The 19864-nt window shown below is 40.8% G+C and overlaps 1 protein-coding gene across 2 annotated transcripts in view; it reads right to left on the minus strand.

The window, feature by feature from the left end:
• Nucleotides 1-9012: 9012 nt before the first annotated feature.
• Nucleotides 9013-19864, minus strand: part of gabrb4 (gamma-aminobutyric acid type A receptor subunit beta4) — a 47403-nt gene continuing 36551 nt past the window's right edge. Inside the window, exons 5-10 of one of the 2 annotated variants that reach the window (XM_023418212.2) lie at nucleotides 17365-17447; nucleotides 14196-14333; nucleotides 11962-12114; nucleotides 10935-11191; nucleotides 10192-10281; nucleotides 9013-9897 (exon numbers count right to left, since the gene is read on the minus strand). In XM_023418212.2, the coding sequence (XP_023273980.1) occupies nucleotides 9544-9897; nucleotides 10192-10281; nucleotides 10935-11191; nucleotides 11962-12114; nucleotides 14196-14333; nucleotides 17365-17447 (1075 nt within the window). In that variant the 3' untranslated portion in view covers nucleotides 9013-9543. The remainder of the gene's footprint in view (nucleotides 9898-10191; nucleotides 10282-10934; nucleotides 11192-11961; nucleotides 12115-14195; nucleotides 14334-17364; nucleotides 17448-19864) is intronic. The other variant, XM_023418213.2, reaches the window with a different exon arrangement.

Consider the following 19864-nt stretch of genomic DNA (forward strand, 5'->3'; position numbering starts at 1 on the left):
GGTCTGACACACAGAGACAAACAACCATTCATGCTCATATTCACATCTATGGGCAATTAGAGAGACAAATCAAGCTAAATTGCATGTATTTGGATTGTGGGAGGAAGCCGGAGTACCCAGAGGAAACCCACGGAGGCACGGGGAGAACATGCAGTCTCCACAAGCAGAGACTCCAGTCAGCTAGTAGATTGAAACCCAGAGACCTCCTCGCTGTGAGGAACAGTGTTAACTGCTGCACCACTGTGGGGGTCCAGTTGTAACAAAGGTTTGTTTGGTGTCTGCGCCTGAGTTTAACAAAACCAACTGAAGGTTATTCATGACGCTCCAGGGCATTTTGACTGAAGACATTAGAACCTGTTGCAGCAGGAGTTCATCTGTAAATAAGAAACTTCAGGGTCCTGAGAATCTTAACGCTGGCTCATCATCACACTGCACAGGGACACCTGAACAGAACGGAGCCATCATCAGTAACGTTAGTGACACCTGTGCTTTTCTTTCCGTGACAAGTCAAAATGTCTCCTGTGAAAAAAAGGCCTCTTGGCTGGCAGCCCAGTTAACCCCCCCCCCTCTCTAACCTCTACAGACAGGAAACACCGAGACAGGAAGGGGGTGTGACATGAAACATTGGTCACTGGTCAGAATCGAACAGGCGACATATCAGTTACATGGTTTGCATTTTAACCAAAAGACTGTGATTTTGCAGTGAGAGCTTCACACCTGGATGAAGGTTTGTACAGATGTTCATGGTGCCAGAGGATGAATCCTAAGGACTTCACCTCTAGCGCCACCAGCAGATCAGAATTTACACGTATCTGGTGAAATATTTTACATCAACTGGATTGACAAAAACATTTTGTACAGACATTTGTTGGTTTTTAAGTATCCCAATTCCCATTTGTACATGAACCTCCCAGTTCACTCTCAGGAACATTATCTACAGTCACAGACCGACGAAATGTGACGGAACACAGAGCGACAGAATAATGGAAACAGAGTTAGAATTACCACGTTAGCGCAAGTGTTCTTTTTTTAGAGAAACTTTATCATCCACTTTATTTAATACTGTTGCGATACTGGACGAAACCTCTTCACATCAGCGGCAGCCATGTTTGTCTTTAACGGAAATACTTCAGCAACGCTTTTGTGTCAGTCGTCGTATCAAACCGGCTGCATTTCAGATAAACGGTTGCGATTGGCCCGACCAGTTGGATGGATGGAAATCTGTCTGAATGGGAGGGGCCAGACTGATCTAACCCGAACATGAGCTCGCTGATTGGTCTGATTTCCAGGCTAAATGTATCTAGTATGTACGTAGTTTTGTCATTGTCAGGTCAAAATTTATTAGATGTAAGACAAAATACCTGCAAACTAATGACATTCCCATCAGCCTCAGCTGCACATTGTGTTGATAATTAGCAAATGTTAGCATGCTAACATGTTAAACTCAAATAGTGAACATGGTAAACACTGTACCTGCTGAACATCAACTTGCTAGCATTGTCATATGAGCATGTTAGCGTGTTAGCATGTTGATATTACCATTTAGCTCAAAGCACTGCTGTGTCTGAGCACAGCTTCAGTGGGCTGGCAGGATGGCTGCAGACTTCATTGGGATGCTCATCTAAAATTATTATTTTGAATCAATCGGTTTAAATTACTTGTGGGTTTTTGTGTGTCAGGATTTCCAAGCTAACAAGCTCAAGATTATAACACATATTTGTTCTGTACAGGGATATTTCCACATCATAGGTGCCTATCAGAAAACTCATTTGAACTGTGCACTGTAGTAACACCCGTAGATTATGCTTCACCATCATCCACTCCTGAATCTTTTCCTAAATCATCATGTTCATGATGTGTACACTGTGCTTTCTTCCCATTTTCATTTTACTCTGTAAATCCCACATGTTGCACACCGAGCTGGGTACGTGTCATTTACATGCATGTGCACCATTTACACACGAGGCCTCAGGTCCTGCTGCTGATGACAGTGAAGCATTAGTGCCTGGAGGATGTCACTGCTCCAAAATCATTAATGAAGCCAGGAACTGATGACTTTTTAAAGCCCTCAATGCAAAATTACACACTCTGCTGTGGGTTGACTTTGTTTAAGGACTCAATCAGTATTTTTCTTGACCATATAAATTACAAGTGCACTGATACTCACATGTAATTACAGAGTCTCACATCCAGTCATTTTCCAAACTGCCTATTCTGTTAAGCCGGGGACTGGAATCCATCCCAGCATGCATTGGATGTGGGGCATGCACATGTTGCCGGTCTATTACAGCGCTAACACACATGTCGACCGACACATTCGCACTCACACTCACACCTACAGGCGATTCAGAGTCTCCGGTGGACCTGACTTGCATGTCTTTGGACTGTGGGAGGAAACTGGAGCAGCCGGAGGATATCCACACAGACACGGGAGGGACATGCAGTCTCCACACAGAGAGGACTCAGTCATATGTAGAGCAGTCAGTGAAAGATGAGTGTCTACAAACATGACTCCTGTAAACAGCATTAGAGAGCCTCAGTAACGGTGTCATCTGTTCGTGTGTGAAATGAGCTTCCGGTTCACTTGGAAACTACAACATATTTTACTCATGTGTTTTGAATTTCATTTATGTTTTCTAGACAAATTCTGCTTTTAATCAACATAAAAATTGGGACAGAGGTTGCACCTATTGGCCTCCAAATCACCTCTGCTTTCGATCTATAAAATCTATAAGCTGGTTTGGACAGCAACACATTGTTTCCTTGTGCTTAGAGGTTTATGTGGAAAACAGTATTTCAAATGTCTCACTGGATCATTGCTGTTCTCTGTGCTCCAGGTGCAGCAGCCACATTTAGAGGCCGTTCTCTTCACCTTCACCGCCTAAACATTCACCGAGGGTCAAGCCCCGAGTGGATCAGAGAAAAAAAAAAAAGTCCAAATGTGTTACCATATATAGCGTCATGTCCTCATCCAGAGGACACCTGCATCTGTCCTTCTCACAAAACAAATTAATTATCTACAGCTTTACAGATGCAGAACTCAAACTGCCCCAAATAGGCCACAAAGCTTCATTATCCAACCTCTACTACTGCAGATCGTTTTATATTTGCCAACTCCGTTAAAAAGAAAATACTATTTAATAGTTCCTGAACTGAAAAAGGGGCAAATATTACACGTGTCAGCAGGAGTCACTTTGCGTCTTTATTCAGGAAATAGGGTATGAAAGGAGGTATATTCTCATAAACGCGCAATGTTTTGTAATCAAATTAAAAGAAGACACTCTTGATTTTTTTTTTGAAATTTTGTTTTCAGACTGTCTTCATATCCAACAGTCCTTATCAAAAGCAAGACACCAACTAGGAGGTGAGAGCTCCGACAACAACCTGGAACAGCAGTGGTAAATACCTGATTTGATCCTCTTATTCTGCAACATCGTGTGCTATTTACCTTTTGGGGACTAATATCTGAAAATAAATTAATAAAGAGGTCAAATGAAACAATGTTGTATATTAGTCCACAAAGGGCAAATGAAAAGACATTAGCTTTCTTTACTGTATAAGCCTTTATTTGTAAAAAGTCTGTTGTTTGAATGATAACCCTTTTTATACCACATACTTGAACACCTTGTATTTGTAAAAAACACATTTTGTTCAAACACCTAAAAAAGCTGATTGACACTATAACATTAATTTGCACTGACAAAAAAAATACAACTTCATACTACACAAATGTTGATTCCATGAGTACTGATACTCCAAATGAAATCAAACACCTTATTAAACAACTGAATCAAATAAGCGCCCAATGTGAACAAAACAATTACAGTACAAAAACCAAATGCATTTTTCTTCCAGTGCCAGTATATCAGATGAAGTACATTTCCTTCTTATGATAAAACAACAACAACAGTAAGAATAACAATCCATAACAAATGCAACAAATACAGTAAATCAGAAATGAACACAGAAATGAATAAAATCATTTACTAATTTATAGTGAAAAATAAATGGGCTGTTGCTCTTGTGGGTTTTTTTCTTTCTCGTTGCCAATTTTCTTTTTTTTTATAAAGTGTTGGAAAATCTTTCTCACGTACTGGTTAAACATGACAAAGTCTCCCTGGTCGAGCCTTTGAAAGCGGGAGGTATACTGATGTGTGACTGGGAATCAGCACAGCTTCTTGCAGGTTTCATCACACATTAATCGACAACAGACCGTAACCAGAGGCAACTTATTAAAGAGAAAATACAGGGAACACCCACTCAGTGTGCAATCACATGGCTTACGTTCAGATGCTACTGGTGAGCATCCTTTACATCCTTTGTAGTTGAAGGGCGATTGATGTTGATGCTTATGCTGAACCTGATAAAACTACAGCATGCACTTGGTGCATCTATTCCAAACGGCGTGATTTACAGTAAATACATTTGTAGAAGTACATATTCGCGATTCAAAGGAATCACACCATGTACCTTCTACGGTTACATTTTTCCTCCAGTTTTACGAACAGTTTGTTTCACAAGATTTATAGAGCTGGCTGTAAAACAAGTGCAATTTGAGCGTGTAAACACTGGATCTTTCTTTTCCTGGCTGTGGAGATGAATCAGATGGTGTGAAGTAAAAATATATGAAAATAAACCTTTCAAAACTCAGGTCATGCAAAACAAAACCTACAAGGTTTACAAAATAATGAATGCAGCAACAGAAGTTCTTCCAACAGTGAGGAGTCTGTCGGCCGTGCTCTGGATGAAACTGGTGGTCCACTCTTTTTAGGAGAGGTCGGCCTCAGAACTATTCAGAACTCACACAACAGTTTTGTGTTCACAGGCTCGGCCCATGTTGCACGGGGCGCTGGTGTAATCCCAGATGAAACGCCCTAACACGCAGACTGGAATCAACAGGGAGTAATATGATTTATAACTTTGTCCAGATTAAATCCGAGCTCGTAATTATGGCAAGATGTGAGATGACATCTAATAGTGGGTTTAATTTAGCTGAAGAGAACCAGGCGACATCTGTGGAACTGTTACCCAGGGAACTACTTTTTTATCACACCCTCACATAGCTAAACATATTTAGTTCGGGGAGATAACCTACACAGATCTCTGTTGTTAGTGTAAGTGAGCAGCTACACTTTGGCAGTTGGCTGAGTGTCTTATTGAGGAACAGGAAAGAACATCCCTCTCGCCTTCTTAAGGCAACCCTGCTCCTCTAGCCTCTATAAGCCAGCTAGCCGAACATGCCTGTAAATTTAGCAGATTCGTGGACGATTACGTGATTTGTTCGCTGAGGTAAACGCTGCAGGTGTACTGTGCTGAAATCTCCCGGAAAAAGGTCCGTTCAGATATGAAAAGTGGGAACACTCAACTAGAGCATTTGATTCAAGATGGCACCGTCCCATTGGTTGACAGTGAACCAGGGCGTTCTGTCATTCCCGGGAAAATCTGTATCGGCATTTGCATTAGCCTCGTTCTTACGAGCTCAGAGCCGCCGGCACCTCCTTCACTGTGAGAAGACTTTGTTGATTTCTCCATTATTTCGTCCACATCATGTATTTCTTGTGTTTCATTTTTTAGGTTTCGTTTGCAGAAGTATGCCAATGCTAGAGAAGCTGTCCATGCCATTAGCAGTGAGGCTAGCTGGTATTACGAACTGCCATGTTTTTGTTCATGCATTAAGAACTATTAAGTGAAAGATATCATATTTACAGTACAATTCACATGTAATTACACATATACACTAGAGGCAAGAAAATTCACATTGAAATCAGTTCAACACTTTTTTTTCTCCTCCTCTACTCCTTGAACATGTGTGTCAAAAGAAATGTATTTTCTCTCTTGAATAAGCAACGATCCTAAAGGAAAAGCATAGAACAGAACATCCTCACAGCTTTTGGGATGAATGTGCTGATTTCATGTCCAGAAAGCAGGTAATACATGTTCTGAGTGAAATGAGAGGTGAATATATTTACTGCGAGCATGCAAGGGCTGCTAATGTTCCTCCTCTGGATGTGTTTGGAGTTCAGTAAAGATATGCATCAGCTATCTCAAAGAAGCAGTTCATACCTGAATAGGCATGTTTGTAGTTATTACTGGGAATCAACCAAACTCAATGAGAATTTGATACTTTACGTACGAATGTACAGGAAGGTTTCTTTCTACTTGAACATGTTCCACTGATTTAGTTCAAATACCACTTAGAGTTGCCTTAAATCTCATATTATTGTGCTGCTGGCCTCATAGTCTGACTCAACCCTTTGGAAAGATCCATCATATTGCCTCTGGACAGTTTGACGAGCTGTTACTGTGCAGACCAGAATGAACTGATGAAAAAAATAAGTGTTATTTTTTCTACAAACTCTCACCACCTTTCTTTATTCTTATTTCTTCAAAAACCTGTAAAGGACAAATCTGCCTGGAAACATGAATGTGAACGTGCACATCAGTGACCCCCGCCGCTGACTGACACCACAATCCATGTCTAACATCGTTTACACCAACCGTGAAGTAATCTACGCTGTGGGAATGCAATCCAAATATCTGCAAAAATCATCACAGTGAATCATATCCAGTAACGACGTCTCTGGAGCGTCTCACGTTTTATAAACTACAATTGCAGCATACATACGAGTTAAAGGGGAACTCTCAATTCAGCTCCATTTTACACCCAGAGCGGGGGGGGGGGCATATGTAAAAAAATAAATCAATAAAAAAGTAAAAAATTATGAAAAAAAAGCTGTGTTGACCTGGAGCTACAGGAAATCTAACAAACTGTCTGAAGGAGTTAGAGAAAGAAAAGACTGCAGCCTGCTCCTCACCTCTGCTTCAGGCTAGCATCTCGAGGCTACATTAGCCACTTCTAGCATAACGCACCTGAATCTCTCGCAGAACTGAAGGGGATGGAGTTGCATTGTGGGTAATGTAGGCACAAGATTTTGACAAGAAAGAAAAATGAGTGGGATAAAAAAAAAAAAAGACAATATCTGGTTCTGCTGCATCAGTTTTGATCCTTTCCGTTTGAAATTGTCCAACTCTGTTCTGAGTGCAGCGATTGATCAGTTCCTGGGCCGTCTTCACTAAGGCTGTAGAAACAACTGATGCTACTGTTTTCAAGTTCATTTCAGTCTCATTTGGCAACTTGTGAAGAACTAACACGTGACCATTCAATATGTAAAAGCTGCTCCAGAGCTGCGAGATGGTCAGATGTGAAGCCAGAGGCCGTTTCCTCTCGACATTCGCAGCTAATTTCGCTCATTGTGGCTCTTTTTGACTCACTGTCTCGTTTCACATGAACAACAACAAATTTCATTTCTTCACATTTCAGACTAATCACTATGTTTGGACTCACAGTTCACTGAGAGACGAACGACAGATTGTTGGGCTGCAGACAGAAACAAAACCAACTCACTACGTCTCCCTGTTACTTCCACCGTCTTCCTGCATGTCAGTCTGGACTACTGGATACTTAAAGGTGATCTTCTTTTCTTTTCTTTTCTTTTCTTTTCTTTTCTTCATTTGCTTCTATAAGAATATGACGACAACGTGTAAAATGGAAACAAAAATACTAAACTCGGGCCACATCACTGTACAAACTTCACTATGACTGGTGGAGACAAATTGGTTTCTGATCAGTCTTCCTTTATCGTGGTCTTATGCGTACTACGCCCGGGGGGGGGGGGGGGGGGGGTTTTTCTGATGATAAACTGATACTCCTGCTTCTTTTTCCTACCCTCCGTACAATATCCACTGTCCAGCTGCTTCAGCCATCTAATGTTCGGACTTTAAGTTTATTTGGTGGCTACACAAACCAAACAACTATTAAACACTTGATTATTCAGTCTGATTTCAAAATAAATAAATAGAAAAATCTAGGTCCAACAGTTTTTTTTTCCCTTTGGAAATGAACCTGAGCACTGGAAATGAAGTGTGTGTGTTTGAGAGCAAAACAAAACAGTAACGTTTATGGATTACAGGCCTTTTGGTCGTCATTTGAATTCATGGCTATTTATCAGCCTGAGGATCTCCGCATCCGTCCCGTGTCTGATCCTCGGGCTTCAGAGCACTGGTGCGACGGCACTGATTTGAGTTTGGGTGTGAAACGTTGAATCCTCTCTCCCCACGTCTTCTGCTGCCCATCACTATCCCAGTCAAATAATCCTGCCCTCAGAAACTGACTCCAACACCGAAGAAACGCTCAACAACAAAGAAATACTGTATACTGAATGACTACTGGTCAAACTCTGGGCGGATATGTTGACTCTTTTGAATATACATGTTCTCACATCTTCACTGTGGAATAATCTCAAACGATTCACAAAAGCGATCCCCCCATGTCCTTGTAGCGAAACACAAAGCAGGATATGACGTCGATGAACTCTGCGTCTAAAGAGCGTGTGAATCGGTCAATAGGAGGAAAGAAACAGTACAAGTATACGTTCATGAGAATACTGAATGATAAAATGTACATAATATGTTTTTTTTTTTTCAAACAATCAAAATGAGTAATGCATACCTTTGACTCTTTTATCTCATAATGCCCTAGCTCTAGAACATCTTCTGACACTCTCTGAAATCACAGTATTTTTCAAGACAAAATCATATCTACAATAATCAGCATTTGTTTTTAACCATAATGAAAAAAGACCCCCCCCCCCCCCAGGACATGTTTCTAAAAATAACATGAGAAGAGAAAGGAATACAAGTTTTGCGTCGACTCTGGGCGGGAAACGCGGCACTCAAGCATCCCATCCACACGGCCTTCTGACGGAGACCAGCAGACCAGAGCTGATGTCTGATAAAGAGAACGATATCACTTCAAAAAACCCAAGGAACAACACATAATCCAAACAAGGTTGCTGTACATAGTAGAACCGGAGATTTCCGTGCATGTTATCCATGGGTGGATGGGTGGGGTGCGGTGGGGTGGGGTTGTGTGTGTGTGTGTGTGTGTGTGTGTGTGTGTGGTGGGAGGGGTGAGAGCGGTGGGAGGGTTGGGGACGGGGGAGGGGTGTGAAAGGAGAGGGGGGTGGGTGTCAAGGATCTCACTCAGCTGATGCCTGAACAGACAAGCCACCACTGACTTCATGAGCTGCGGTAGAGGATCTCTGATTACAATGAGTATCAATAAAAAGTCAATGGGACTCTGAGACATCTTTTCTCTCTCAAGAGCTTTCACTTTCTCTTTTTTCTTGTTTTTTTTTTTTAGCAAAAATATCATGCAGTCTTTAGTTCCAAAAACCCCTGGCGGGATCTCTGTTTGTTTGTTTGTTTGTTTGTCTGTTTGTTGTTTGTTTCAGGAGGAAAAAGAAACTCAAAGCCTTGAAATTCTTCTCTCACAATTATTCTTAAACATTCAAGTCATCCTATTAATATTTTGTACAGCAGAAAGGTCCTTCAGATTTCACACGTGTATATATAAATATAATATATAGAAATATGCATATACATATGTTCAACTTGTATATGTGTATACATATTTTGGAACTGTATCAAAGCCAATTTAATGTGCTCTCAAAATATGGCCCATGATTCCTAGTGGGATGCACATCAATTCACATAGTACAACCAGTAGATTAGGTTGAAAAATCCAAAGGTGATGGGGAAAATGACCCGGGACCACTTGTCAATGGTGCTAACATCTGAAAGGTTTGGGATTTTCAACTTGAGCTTGGAGGAGCGTCGTCTTAGCCGACAGTTGGCCCGGCTCCGCATGGCGCTCCGATCCAGCGAGTGGTGGCTGAAGCCGTCTCGGGGCGCCATGGGCTTCCTGAATTGGACCCCGGAGCTGTCGAAGGACATGACTGAATTCCGAGAGTCACTGACGCTGCTCCCCACGTCAGAAGGCATCACTTCGTTGTTCATCTCCAGTGTGGTGAGGAGGATGTTTCCGTAAGCATCCACCTGCGAGGAGAGGGGATAGGAGCGTCAGCGAGGGCGGGCGTGTCCAGCTGTAGCCCCAGATTCCCCTAATTATAAAACTTATATTAACCCCCCTTCCCATCCCAGAAACTGTCAGGCTAAAGCAAAATGCAGGGATGATATGGAATGTCATTTCTTTGCATGCAACAGAAATAGTTAAGATTCTTTAAACAGAAATCTACTAGTGAATTTCACTTGTAAAAAAAAGTGACTTAATCATCTGACTTTATCGTGAGGCTCTGGCCTACAGCTGATATGATTTCTAAATACATGTACCCCAACTTTTCTTTGTTCCTCGAGATACAGATTTCTTCGCTGTGTAAATGACCTGAAGGTGTTGGTTTGAAACGGCACGGAAATGGAGTCCTTGCAATGTGAAAGAAAAATGAAGAGAATATTAAAACGGCTCTAAAATACTGGCAAATAAGCACATTTTCTAGGATTTACACAATGATTAAAGGACATAAAGTCAACAGGAACAACTTTGAATAAACACAGCATTTAGCACTTCACACACAAAAAACAGGGGGGAGGGGGCTTCATTCAGTCTGACTAGTTCAGCGTTTCCCATCGACAAATTGTTAACGTGCCAATGCCTTCTCATCCCGCGCTTTCAACTTTTGTCTAATTTCGTTGGAACACATTAAACCACAAGGAAGCAGAGTGAGAATGAATGAAGCCTACAGCATAAACATAGACAACAACCTACATAAGAAATGAGAATGTTTACACCACTGTTGAGCTAGATGAATCACTATCTCAATGAAAAAGCCTATGCTCGATAAAAAGCCGTCAGTGCTTGAGGGAGAAGCAATGGATGATGGCTGGTGAATGCATTTCGGGCTGTGGTGGCATCAGTGTGCTTCTGGAAGATTACTTCAGGGAATGCTGTATATGTGTCTTTGGATTAAATGACTATGGCTTGAAATCTTATGTGGAGAACACAGTTATTTTGTGCTTGAACTCTGACTGACACACAGACGTGGAGTAACAGAGAGGCAGCAGACGAAGTTGCAAACCTGTTCCCTCAGGCGCTTCTCTTCGTATCTTGTGCGCTCGTTGTTGGCTTTGTTCAGCCTCTCATTGATTTTCTTCTGTTGCGCAGGGCCCCGGCCAAAGAACACGTAATTTACAAAGGCATATTCAAGCAGGGCCAGGAACACAAACACAAAACAGCCCATGAGGTAGACGTCGATGGCTTTCACATACGGAATCTTTGGGAGAGTCTCCCTAAGGTGGGTGTTAATTGTTGTCATGGTAAGCACCGTTGTCACACCTGAGTACAGCAGCACACACAGAGACAAACAATTCACCGTCAGACAGAAATGACACTGTGTTTAAACACTGACACATTCACATCTGCACAGACATCATCTGACCAACATCGCTGCAGATCAGTGACGGAGGACGTTCATCAATACTACACTGGAAAAATAAAGCCCTGCATTCACGTACAACAGCATGACCAGCAGCAAAGTACTCACATTGTCATATTATAAGAATATTATACAACGGATATAAATGTTATAGCTGGTCATCATACCTACTTTAAATGCTGTTTAATCTATAACAGTTTTGTTTGTTGGTGTTTGTGAAAATCGGAAACTGCAGAGTGAGTACAACCTGAAGGTGTGGCATTAATCTACTGCCGTTAAAAGTAAAATAAAAGTAGGATAAACTGGAAATACTCATGTACAAATAACCCCAAATTGTATCTAATTACACTTGTAGAGAGTAAATGTACACTGCTGTGTACAGGTGTATTATAACACTCCCTGCCATTAAATAATTAGCTCCCCTGATATTTGTATCAGTGTCGATTTTTTGATGATTAATTACCCAATTATCCAACTCGCAAAAAAGTTTAAAACATTTTTTTTTCTTAATTATTCAGTGCATATTTCAACATATCATAAACAGATTTAGATATTTGTTAATTAGCATGTTTTTGTTTACATCTGTCAAGCTAAATCAGGTTATTTACAAAGCTTCCAGTGCATGGGAGCAGTTAGGAGTTTTAATAACGCAGCGGCGGCTGTGTCTTACCCAGGGCCACCCGAGCTGCAGAGGCATCATAATTGATCCAGAAGGAGACCCAGGAGAGGATGGTGATCAAGATGGAGGGCATGTATGTCTGCAGGATGAAATATCCAATGTTCCTCTTAATCCTGAAACTCAGTGAAAGCCTTGGATATGAACCTGAGAGGAGGAAGGATGGAGCGATAGTTTAGAAAAGAGCAGTGGAGAGTGGAAACGGGTGAGAGTTCCAAACTCTGCACTTTGACAACACGCAGGGTAGTCATTTCTCCATTTGTTCAGATGGAGCACTTAATTTCCCCAAAGCGATGGATTCCTTTCCAGGGACAAGTTCGATTCCAATTAAACATGGCAGAAAGCAGCAAACACGGCAGATTTTTCTGCAACCCCCTATCTCAGCAGGCAGCTCCAGCATCCCACTGAGAATTGTCACAGAGAGCTGCTCTGCCTTTCTTTCGCACTTTCTCCGTCCTCTAAACATTACCAAAAGGGCGTTTTAGAGGTGCATAATTGCAGCGCGTGCCATTACACTAACACAGGGAGGAGGATGTACTGTATGTGGTTGTGAGGTGGCGAGTCATTCCATTTTGCACATTTTGCAGGAATGTCTCAGTTGGTTGTGCCAGGGCATTAATTGGTCTTTTGATTACACTTTAATTTAAACTACCACAACAATACAATACTGACGCACAAAGCAATATAAACATCAAGGCTGGACGGCTCTCCTTCAGCTATACACATATTTATGAGGTTGGAAACTATACAAATTACTCTAAATAATAGTTCAATTCTGTTCTATGTATCATATCCACAGTTTTATGTCCAATTTGTCACCAAAGAAAAAAGACTTGAGATAAGTGTGATGGTTTTAATCTAAAAGGCTATTTGCTATGGGGAACACACAATGATGGATGACCTCATCATCTCCAGGTTCCTGTAAATCTTTTAATGAATCAATACCTTAACATACATACTTCATCAAGTGTGAGACGAACGCCTTAGATCACCCGAGCGCTTTGAAGAATAATGGCTGCAACAAATGTTCACAGATTTCATTAAACATTACAATTACACCTAAATTTGACTTTCGCCTTGATTTTGTTGCTTGTGGTGTTGCTATGGTTACAGCTGCGCTCGCACAAAACTTTTAGATCACTTAGACAAACACCTGACCGCGTGTAACATGTATGAAGTCACATGTTCTTGCTGAGAGTTAGATGAGATAATCGATACCACTCTCATGTCCATGCGCTAAACATGAAGCCAAAGGCAGGAGGCACTTAGCTTAGCTTAGCTTAGCTTAGCTTAAACACTGTAGAAAGGGAAAAACTGGCTCTGTGAAAATAGGCACAGAACTCCTCGTAACACTACAAATTGTTTTTACACTTTATTATTATTTTTACTGATTAAACAAACAAGATATACATTGCCAATTAATTAGCTTCAGGGGTACATACATTTCTAACCTTTTCTTTTTTTATTTTAGAGCCAAGCTAGCTTTTTCCTGCTGTTTCTACTCTTTCTGTTATGCTAAACTAAGCTACGCTACGCTAAGCTAAGCTAAACTAAGATAAGATAAGATAATCATCTGCTGCCTGTAGCTTCATATTTCGTATACAGACGTGAGTGTTATTGATCCTCTCATCCAACTTTCAGCCAGAAAAAAAATCTGATTCGCCCGAAATTTATTACAAAATCTAAACATAAATCATAATAAAATTCTGTATTCAAAATGGCCGATTCCAGAGCGTTGTTTTAGTCATTAAATGAACCTGTACACAGCATTTTCAATGTTGCAGCTGTTTCATTTGGTGCAAGTAATGCATGATAGTATCTAAGTGATTCATATGGTGTTAGCATGTAGAACGTCAATCTGCAAAGTAAAATAAATGTGGGAATACGACAAGTAGTAAAGTAGATTGAAGTATTTCAGTTTGTATTTGAAACGCATGATGAAATATGTCAGTGAACAACCTCAGTTACTGTTCTCATTGAGAATAAAGATGTTTGGTACTTCAGGAAATGGCCACCTACAATCTGCTGTACTGAAAAGAAAACTGTCTTTCTGCATGACCCAAATATAATCACATTCCCCACAGTGACGATGACGTATTTACAGATGCCCACACTCACAGCGGTTACGGATGCAGAGGTGTTCATAGACCACGTAACAGTAACATTGTGTATTCAGTGGACACACTATCAGCCTAATTGCAGTGGGTATGATTTTACGAAAGTCTTACCTGTAATAAACCTGACTTCCCTGGACACCAAGCGGATGTCCACAATGGAGAACTGAGGTAACTCTAACTTGTCCACGCCCGTCACAGCATTGTCTCCTCCTTGCCAGAAGAATACGATGTCATCTGTGGTGTATCCATCTGTGTCCAAGGGAAGATAAAGATGAAAATCACACGTGGAGTGTGATGAAGAAACAAACATTAAAGTTTCTGTTTTAAGTCTGTTGCAGGAGTTCTGATAATGAGTTGAGGTCGCTTTGACAAATCAAGCACTTGTTTCTAACTACATGTGTAGTCTTGACGTTTGGAGGCTAATCACCTAACATGGCTTCATGGTGTTTACCTTTAGATGTTAATGGTCCCATTGAGAAAAAAACACAGTGGAAAAAATGTTCCTCTGGGCACTAACGACAAAAATGAATTATTGTTTTTTCAAACTGACTACATACATCATCTGTTTTCAACAATGAGATGTCCATTTACACTAGAAGTGCACTTTCAACAATCTGCATGTCTCACTGAGTGCTACAGATGTCCGTCAGGTTGTCTCATTTTTCAAAAAGATATCACTGCTCGAAATATGATTTACCATCAACTTTAATCCATTCATTTACTATAACATCAACCATAACTTTGATTCTTGTATTCTTGGAGTCAGAGTTGTGTTGGGTGCTGCAGACAGACAGCGGGAGGAGAGACATGAAGTGTTTGGATTCTGTTTCCTCCCGTAGCACCGAGCAGCAGCAGAGACAGAAACTCCTTCAGTGGAAAACAATCCTGCCGAAGACTTAAATCAGTCTGTTCTCTGCAATCACATGCTCCAGTGTCCAGCCTCCTATGGAGCTACAGTATATCACTGCATGCATTACTACCTGTGTGAATATTCATTAACATGTGTCACTTCGTATGGCGCTCACACACATTCTCAACTGGCAGTGCAATTGAAAGTGACCACAGCGGCAGATTTATGGCGGCACGCCGGCGTGCATTCACTGCAGAGGCATTTCTCAGAGCGGGAAGTGTTACTACATTTCACATTGCACTGCCACACGTCCAGACCTGGATGACATTAAACTCACTAAGGGACCAGGATTCATTACCATTAAATCTCTCTCTGAGGTTATAGGGTAAGGAAATGTGACATTGTCCATGAAATTGAAAGAACTGCCTGCCTAATCAATCAAACTGATGGCCAGCGTGCACAACCCCCACTAATGCAGAGCACTCCGAGAGCATAAGCAGCAGATATTCTTGCAACTTTTTAATTCATGGCATATCCATATTTCATTGCTTACTGAAGACCCTGAGGGTAAACACACTGCAGTTTTATCTCGAACAGTAACCACCACAAATATCTGGTGTATTGAGCAAGTGGGAGTGATTGATGAAGCGGTCAATGAAAATGATCAAGCAAATACAATTTTTAATTACACCACTTGCACATTTTTCTCCTGAATAATGATTTATCTAAGTTAAAGGCATTTGGAAAAAAAAAAGATGTGAAACAACTGTCAGTTAAATTATATTGTATAATATGTAAAGTCTGCATTTTTACATCCCATAATGATCATAGAGAGGAATCCAGCAGCTCTGGAGGGAGCTTTGAAAAACCTAATGATGCCACCAGGGTTCTCTCGATTTAGGCTTAGAGATTAAAAAATGTGGCATTTACCAAGTTCGAGTGGTCTCATAAAAAAGTGCTATTGGTTGCATTATGGGAAATGTAGGAGCCAAGGTTTTTTGAAGCTTGACCCATACTAGAGCTGTAAGTCAGGATATCTTGGCCTCTGCTGCCTCGTCTTTTTAAAATCTGTATCTTGTGAGATGGCCAAGTTTATGGAGGTGCAACACTAAATCTCCCATCAACAGAATGAAGAACATCCTCTCTAATATTATAACTATAACTACTATATAACTACTGTCTATTAAAGACTAATTTGAAGGAAGATTTGACTGTGACACCTGGTTCAGAGAGTCATGGCTCATACACCAAGATGATAATGTGTTAATTGATATTTTAAGTCAATTTGAAGGGATGGTGAAAATGGTAAAAACGTACAGTATAAAGTTCTGTAACACTGTCACTGCTGCCACTTCAAAACACGACAGAAATACAACGAAAGAAAAACAAAAATCTGATTTATCCATTAGTTTTGAAAACCTGCTGATTTAGGATTTTTGATAATCTTCTTTGAAGCAATTAAAACGACTGACTGGTTACCAAGGAAGGAGCATTTATTCGCTCTATTTCCAACAGTTAGATGTGAAGATTGACACCACTCTCATAAATTTGAAGCTATAGCCATTAGCTTAGCTTAGCGTAAGGGAGGAGGGGGGCTAAGTCCCACTAATTAACACATTATGAATTGTTTGTTTAATTTGGACTATTTCTTGTCTCCTCATCTTGCCTGTGAAGTTGCAGCAGATACTCCAAGTGTAGTTCCTAAATTATTGAATTGCTCCTTTAAAGACCATATGGTAGATAAAGAAAAGTTAGGTATTTTAGAACAAACGTCTAGATGTTGGATCAAATATGTGCAAACTGACCACTTGCTTTTTTTTATTTCTATCCATTTTATTAAAATAATTATTAAATCCTCGTTACTTATGTAATGTAAAATGTATTAGTTGCTTAGTTTTGTGTCCCATGTACAAATGATTCATTAAAGTGATTATTGTGGATGTGCTAGGTGTAAGCTAATATTAAACTATACTTATTCAGACAATGTGTGACACCAGTGTGATTTGGGGGTTAAGAGCCACACCGCAGGTCAAGTAATCAGTTTTCCTTCACCATCCACAGATCCAGGGGTGGCCCGATCCAGCTGTCACACTGAGGGAATACTAATCAATGCACATCATCAAGCACCGTGATTTCTTCTTTATTTCTCAAAGCAGTCATCAGCTGCAGAGCTAGAGCATCTGACAAATGACCCACATTGACAGAGATGCCAAACATTTCACTCACGCCTCGTCCGGATTCTCCTCCACACATGTATTCACCAGAAAAACAGAAACTTGACGTCATAACGTCTTATTTTTATGGTGAATCTAAGGTTGTGATCGACCAGTATAAACAGCTCTCTGGCATTCATGCTTAATGTTTCGGAAGGGCTTTGATGTGAGAGAGCAAATGAAAAAAACACCACACAGGCTCTTCTGCATTACTCACAGCTTTCGATTTCCAGGGTGCAGTTCTGTTCGTCCAGCGGGTACCTCCTCAGGTCCATCATGCAAGCAGCAGTGGTGGTTATTCTAAGAAAAACACACAGAGACACAACAGAGACTGAGGTGACGTCACAGAGACACAGACGCGTCCCTCGCCTCCCCACGAAACACTTTCAACACACAATATGTAATAAATCAAAACAAGAGCAAAAGGTGGAGTTTGGTGATGTTGTGTGGAATCATGGGAGTTGTTGTCTTCACCACCGTTGCCATCATCAGACTCCTGGTTTGGATTCCTTCAGTGTCGGCTGTTCAGGAGGTTTTTTTTACCGACCGGGAGCTGAACCGTCCGTCTCCTTGTCTCGGACTCAGTGATTAAAACACAGAATCATGTGACAAATAAAAGCTTCACGGTAAAAATCTGCATTTTCTCAAACGACTACTGTGACTGTTTGCTCTGCTTGTTTCTCTGATAACTTACGATCCGATGACTTAAAATCCTTCTTCCAGTTAAAATATATAGTTTTTGATGTTTCTGGCACAAATGGTTGATTAAAATACGGATTTCTCTGGGTATGAAAATTGCACTGACTGCATTTTATTGAATAATTTAATTAAATATATAAGATAGGCTTAGTCATTTACAGAAATCTTAATGTAGAAAAGTCACATATTGTACCTTTAATAGTAATTATTTTGTGGTTGTTTGCTGAAAACATGAGAGAGAGAAAGTGCATCGGTTCAATAATTCATGACCAGCTTTTAACATTACATTATTGTGAGGATGTTTTACCAATACCACATGTATCTTAGAGCACATACCCGGTCGCTGACCTCTTAAACCTTTTAAGGTTCATTAAAAGGGAGCTGGAGACAGACAGAGAGAATGAACCATTGCTCTCTTATGTTAAAAGTTTTTTTTTCTTTCTAAATGACTTTCACTATTTTTCCTTCTTTTCCGGAGACTCTTAAATATGATTCATTTTCTATGTTTCTGTGAGTAGTCTGGAGATGTCATTTCTTTTTCCGTGGATCACTAAATGCTCAGCCTCTGTGTGCGATTTTGTCAATGTGCGTTATTTATTGCTAGTTCTGAGATGTGCATTTCTGCCAGGTAGCTTTAGGAATGATGTATGCATAGCAGTTTATTAATGTCAATAAATCCAGCAGCTCGGCAAAACAGCTTTGGCTACAAATTATACATGTACGGCTCTTTGGCATTTTAACTTATATTTACCGGTGCAGCACATTTTAGTAATTAGATTTCTGTGGTTCATACGGGCTGGTATGTGTTCATCACACCGGCGTTCATTCACTCACCGCCCTCCCGTGTACATGAAATAGAGGAATTCATTTTCAGCTCATCATCCCAGTGTCAGAAGCCAGCAGCACGTTCACAGGGAAAGTTTGATGTGTGCACACCGTATGTCTCTGTGTGCATGTTAGAGCGTGATGAGGCTGATACCAAGTTTTACCCTTTCAAGCATATTTCACATTTCGGATTCATTATTAATCATGTTTTAGTCAAAGCCACCAGCTCTGCTGCAGGTTTACACTGATGCAATAAACGAACGTCCACAGCCATCTACAGTAAACAGTAATACAGTAGGTAATAAGCTGTTTGCTTTGGAAATATACTGCTTGAACGCAGGGTTTGTAAATTGGTCATGGTGGGGTGAGCAGAGTGCCGTCGGCGGGTAATTGGAAAACAAAATATGTTCTACTAAAGCTGATTGGGCCAGATTAACACAGGAGCATGCGGGGGCCTCTGGGTCCATGAGAGCAGGAGGCTCCAGGAGGGTGAAGAAAATAATACATAAACAAAATGTGTGACAGGTATGTATTTATTATTCACAATGACACTGAGCTGCATTCTGCTGCACAAGCATTCAGCTGCTCAAACTGCATCCTGTGCTGCTCCACTGTGCTGCACCTCCCCGCCGCCTCACAGCGCTGCTCTACTGAGCGCTACATACACACTGTGACGGGAGAACATCCCGCCTAATTACATTCGTAGGAAAGGTCGCACGGCAGTTACGATTTTCCAGACAAAAAGTTGAAACAGACAATGTCTCTCCTCTGAGCTGCGGATGTTCGTTTTGAGACAAAAAATGGTTTTAAGAAAATAAAAGGACGGAGGAGTTTGTAAGTCTTTCTCTCTCCATCTTCAGCTCTGCTCTTCCATGTTAGACGCTGGAATCCTGAACCTGTGCATCCTTCAACACCGTCCTTTAATAAACTACATGCAGCCCTCCTTCATACAGACGATGAGGAACTTCAGAGAAAATCGTGGCTATAATTGGATCCACTGGCTGCTATCACATAGAGGGAAACCTACACATTCACTTTTTCTTCATCAGTGGTGATAGATATATTGATTATGCAGTTATCTGTGCTGTGACTCTGTGGGCTCAAACAGGAGGTGCTGGAGATCTGATGATACAGAATATTCAGTATGTTGAGATAAATTAACATTTTTTAATTTAACCACCTTGGTGTTGCCC

The sequence above is a fragment of the Seriola lalandi genome, unplaced genomic scaffold (genome assembly GCF_002814215.2).
Source record: "Seriola lalandi dorsalis isolate HSWRI2012SDOR001 ecotype SW California unplaced genomic scaffold, Sedor1 jcf7180002054581, whole genome shotgun sequence".
In the NCBI taxonomy this organism is placed as follows: Eukaryota; Metazoa; Chordata; class Actinopteri; order Carangiformes; family Carangidae; genus Seriola; species Seriola lalandi.